The sequence below is a fragment of the Esox lucius genome, chromosome 11, assembly GCF_011004845.1.
Source record: "Esox lucius isolate fEsoLuc1 chromosome 11, fEsoLuc1.pri, whole genome shotgun sequence".
Classification (NCBI taxonomy): Eukaryota; Metazoa; Chordata; class Actinopteri; order Esociformes; family Esocidae; genus Esox; species Esox lucius.
This window is the reverse complement of record NC_047579.1, coordinates 47,831,779-47,837,359: the sequence shown is the minus strand read 5'-3', so window position 1 is coordinate 47,837,359 and position 5,581 is coordinate 47,831,779. Positions and strand designations below refer to the sequence as shown.

The 5,581-nt window shown below is 42.2% G+C and overlaps 1 protein-coding gene across 1 annotated transcript; it reads left to right on the top strand.

Annotated features, from left to right (window-relative positions):
* Positions 1-1,968: 1,968 nt before the first annotated feature.
* On the top strand, positions 1,969-5,498 carry rpl23 (ribosomal protein L23). The gene is given in 5 exon segments (NM_001303714.1): positions 1,969-2,015; positions 3,078-3,161; positions 3,399-3,527; positions 3,721-3,834; positions 5,372-5,498. Coding segments are annotated over 5 exon segments (423 nt in total). The 5' UTR covers positions 1,969-2,002; the 3' UTR covers positions 5,455-5,498.
* Positions 5,499-5,581: the final 83 nt, after the last annotated feature.

Sequence of the window (5,581 nt, the reverse complement as noted above, 5' to 3'; positions counted from 1 at the left end):
TCACAGCTTTAAAGAAGTGAGAGGGAGAGCGAATGGGAGACAAAGAGAATGAGATACAGACATAAAATCCGACAAACTCCTGTATCCGGCAACATATTGCAATGTCTCATGACAAAAGAGCAACTAGCGGAGAACAAACACTGTGAACCTAACCAGAATTCACCTACTTATTTGTTTATCCTTGTCATGTTTATTCACAGCTATTGGCACATTTTAATACACTGTACCTTGTTTAAAATCTGACGCCTCTGCGTAATGTTTATATATTGTTTTTTGTTTTACATTATCATATATTACACTTTTTCCACTTGTTTGGGTAATGTAAACACAATGTTCCCATTTCAGCCACGGTCTTTATATTTAAATAGATGGAGGTAGAGCCAGATAGAGAGAGCAGGTGATAGAGAGGGCGATGGAAAGAGAGATGGAGCAGGACAGTGAGACAGAGAGAGAATCAGAGAGAGGGACTGAGGGAATACTTGAGAGAGCAGGAGGAATAGTGACAATGAGGGGGACAGATGGAGAGAGGGACAGGGAGATAGAGTACCCTGGGGACGTTGTAGGTGTGGTCAAAGTGAAGGGGCATTGGGAGGCCAGCCAGTGTCTCGTTCACATGTCTTTTGAAGTGGTCTGATTGAATCGATAGAGAGAGGGCCAGATGGGAGTCTCACCGATGCCCGCAATGTTTATTCAGCAGAAATTATTCAACAACTGATTTTGCCTAGCAAGTGAACAACATTAGAAACATAATGTGTTATAATGTTAAACACATGACTAATAAACACAAGACTAGTAACACACAAAGCTACACACACAACCAGTCACACTGTCAGGCCATCAAAACATAACTTTTGCAGATTGACATTGGTAATTAGACAATTACTCTACTATCCCCTGACTCAGACCACATCTCTATGCTATAATACAAGTCGCCACAAGGAGTCAGTATTATGTGACGAGGCAATACAAACATTTGTATTAGCCACCAACACTGCAACAGTTTCAACTGTACCCACCCAGGCCCAGCGCTGGAATAAACGTGTTGGATGGGCATTTGATTTCCATGGGTGGGCATGTTTAACCTTCTAACAAATATTGATTAGTAACTACAGCAAAAGATTATATAAAAACTTAGCTTGCACAATTTTAGCATGCATGGCTTATTATATGGCTATATAATAGCAAAATAAACAGCTGTCAATAAAATGTGAAAGTTTTACTAACTACAGTAGTTACACATTCTTAGTACACATTCTTTGCACATCTTTGATCACATTTGCAGATCAACAGCAATTAGTTTAGTACAGTTTATAATTATAACCAAACTGAGCATGGCGTTATTTTTTATTTTATTTTACTACCAGAACAATATTGCTTTTTATTTTTCGTAACCGGAAAACCAAATTGCCGTGATAGTTTTCTCCTCCCCACCCGAGCCCCTCCTTACGTCCTTGGTACCAAATGTATAGTCGAAACAGGAAACTGTAGAGCCAACATTAGCATAAATCAGCGGTGTAGCCCTTGTACTGGGGTAAAGCACCAGTGGAAATGCAGCACTAATGTACTTTTAATGCATTTGTTAATAGGTACATACAGTACATGGACGTGTGTGTGTGTGTTCCAAGCTAATCTGCGGCCCCCTGATGACCTCCAAGTTGCCCATCCCTGATCTAAATATACTGGTTTCCATCAGGCTTCTCGACCTCTTTCATTAAAGTAATGAACGATTTACTCCCTGCAATGTGATACCTAACCACTACTTCCTGGAACATTTGCAATAACTCATGACGTTTCACAAATTAATTACATTTTCATAAAAGAAACGATAGTATTCTGGTGGGTTTTTAGTGACCGCCACACGGAAACTGCTGTTTTCAACACAAGAGGGCGATACAGGCGTACAGATTTGAAAGTGAAAATGACGTGAGATGTCTATGGTACGTCCGGGTTACTTTATATCCCATGATTCCTTTTTCCGTCGTCCTCTTTCCCTTCTGCAGCAATGTCTAAGAGAGGTAAGAGACTTGCCTGGAAAAAAACTATCTACATTCATCCACCCGTTCTCATCATGTTCAACAGTAGAAAAGTATTACATTTGGAGAAAGGACTGGTTTATCAAATATTAAGTCCATATTGTTTTAAAAAAAATGAACGAAGTGTGTAATTCAGAGGGATGATCTTATTCGCTTGTGATGGAAGCCATGTTTGTTACCGCCGATTAGCTGTACCTTTAGGCTAAGAACTAGCTAAAGTACCTGAAATGCTGCATAGGAACATTGAAGTATATATCCTAATCCCTGCTCACAGTATTCCGATACAATGGTCTGTAAATGTGTGGCAACTGAACGTCATTCTGTAAATAACTAGCGTTTTGAAAGCCAGTGCGTGTTGGCAAGCCTCTACGACCAAAGCATGATTGCGGTTCAGAAGCACCTCCAGGATGACTGACTACTGTCGGGAGCTACATGTTCTGAGACATTTAGCGGGTTAACCCTAAACCGAATTTATTTGGAAATTGGAAGAATAACTTTCTCAACCGTTACATGTTTAACTGACAGCTGAGTGCCCCTGTCTCATGCCATGGGAAACAGTTAATGCCGATTAGGTTCTTCCACTAGTCGCCATTCCCTAGCTGGCTGACTAACGTTGGGTACTTCACAAATGGCACCCATTTGACCAGGTGGATTTGTCAACACGAGTTTTCTGTATTGCAAGCATTAGCCTCTTGCCAGGATGAAAATGTGCAGTGGCAGTTCCTAGTTTGACTTGTTCTTCACTCCATAGACTAAAATATATACAGTAATTATAATGTATACATGACTGGTGCACCAGTAACTCTAGAATGTAAATGGGGATATGTTATATTGAACCCCTTTGATAAGTACTTGTTTTGTCTAGTTAATAGCTGGGTGAGTTGTCAAAGGGAATAGTAAGATCATCACTTGGTGATTGGTGAGATGGTGATTTCTACCTGTACCAAACAATCTGTGATGGAGAACCCAGGATGTTCTGAGACCTTTTTAGTGGTAGGCCTGGCACTACCAGTGTGTTTATTGATCATCAACTCTCTTGTTCAGGACGTGGTGGGTCATCTGGAGCCAAGTTCCGCATCTCGCTGGGTCTCCCAGTAGGTGCGGTCATCAACTGCGCTGACAATACAGGTGTGGTATTCACAATGTTCATGTTACGTATCCTTTTGTAAGGATTTGCCTTGTCCTTTCAATGACTTGGCAGATTGACCAGAAAGGAATAAATAGGTCATTACTGAAAGGATGTGTGGCAGTCTTACTATGGCTTGCTAGTCTCAATCAGTGATGAAACGTTTCATAGTTACTGCTTTGGCCTAAAACAGTTGTCTGTCCTGAAAGAAGCTGAGGTATGAAACCATTTATTACCAGGGGCCAAGAACCTGTACATCATCTCGGTCAAGGGCATCAAAGGACGCTTGAACCGTCTTCCTGCAGCTGGTGTGGGTGACATGGTCATGGCCACCGTCAAGAAAGGCAAACCAGAACTCAGAAAAAAGGGTACGTGATTTTGTTTTGTCCTAAATTTGCTAATGTAGGACTGTATTATCTTGAACTGGGGGTGAACTTGTCTGTAGCGTTGTGCTAAATGGCCTTGCCTCTGAAATTGCAGTGTCAGGTGGTGAGCCTTAGGAATAAGTGAAGGTTTTCTGGAGAGTCCTTTGCATGCTGAAGGTTTTCCTCTTTCCAACAGTGCATCCTGCGGTGGTGATACGACAGCGGAAGTCGTATCGGCGAAAGGATGGCGTGTTTCTCTATTTTGAAGACAATGCAGGGGTCATAGTTAATGTCAAAGGAGAAATGAAAGGTGAGTTGGGGTTTTTGGCTCCCTGCTGACTTGAATCACTACTTCAAACCTTATTGCAAAGGCATTTTGGTGGCCTAGAGCCCTCAAACTAAACTCTGGACCTCGTCCGCCATCTAATCGGGCATTTCGTAATGGAACACCAGGTGGGTGCAGTTGACTAGGTAGAACAGAGAACCAGCAGACTCCTGACCTGGCTGGGTAATAGTTGTGTACCCCTGACTTACAGGCTACTCAAGTGTTTCATTAGTGTTGGGCCAGTTATAAAAAGACCTCTGGTTTGAATCCTTGAGCCAGCAAGGAGAAGAATGAAGAAAATCCTGTTAGTCATTCTGGATAAAAGGGTCTGTAAGGTTTTTAAGTACAGTGTTTTACTATGGTTTATCACATTCAGCTTGAACTATTCAATTTTTTCCCCCTTCAAATGGCAATTAGTCTTACAGACATGAGTTCCCACAAGGCTAATTAATGTGAAACTGAATTGGTTGTTTTGTATAATGGCAAACATGACTTCACTTCTACTGCTGTTAATCAGAACCGAAATGATACAAGGAACTAATGGGCACCAAGATGTGGGGTTCTGATGTAGTTTCAGGTTTATGGATGTAATTCAAATGAAATGACTGCGGGGAATATGGATGGGTCTCAGGTAGCTGGCCAGCTTTGTCTCCAAGCTCAGTCTGGTCTAAACACAGTGGTGCCCCACTGATGGAGAGTCCTCGAGCACACATTTTCATCATAGCCTTGGGCAGGTATACCCAATTAAACTCAACAAGGTCCTGATAATTAGTACATTTGAATCGACTGTGCTTCTCCAGGGCTAAATAAATTTGCTGGTGGGGGTATTAAAGGAGAAGAGTTGGAAGGGCTAGACCAGTGGTTCCCATCTTAACACTGCTGAACTGTCAGTGGTTTATTATAGTCAAGCCAACCTTGTAAAATGAATCCATACCAGGTTTTATTTTTTTAACTGTCCCTCCAGGCCAGTTCCACTCCATGTTTTCATTACAACCCCCCTAATCAGGGATGATCATCCCACACTTACTATTAACTAGCTGGCACAGCTTGTGTTTATGGTTGCATTCATAGGAAGTAATACAGTGACACCCTTTCCGCAGCACTTGCCTGGTCTAATCATTGGCTTGGTGAGCGGTCGGAAGGGAATAAAAAATGCCATTACTGTCGGTCAGCTGGCAGTCTCAATTTGGCTGACTAAGCCCAATCAGTGATGGCACATTTGTATGTTCCCCTTATTGTATGGTACATCAACACGGTCAAATCTTTCCCCTAACATCCCTCCTGAAGTATGGCCTCAGTTAATCGCTGGTTTCATTTTATCAGGCTGGTGTACGTGAGGCTTTGGGATTTGCCAATAACAATTTTGGTGTTAGAGTTGAGGTTATATGAATGAACTGGGAACATCAACCATGGTCAGCTAAGTTTATTTAATTGTTGTTCACACTTGGTGACAGTGTTTGTGGATGTGCAGTGGTTGCAAGGCTAAACGTTTGGCTGTCATTTGACTTGTCTTCTGTTACAGGCTCTGCCATCACGGGACCGGTGGCCAAGGAATGTGCTGACCTGTGGCCCAGGATTGCTTCAAATGCAGGCAGCATAGCATGATCCTGAACTCTGGCTTGCTCTTTTCAATAAAAACAGTTGTAAAGTCTGTTGGGCCACGTCTCTCTCTATCCACTGTACATGCTAAGGGAACACAGAGGTGGATCTTAATGGCTGTTAAATTCACATC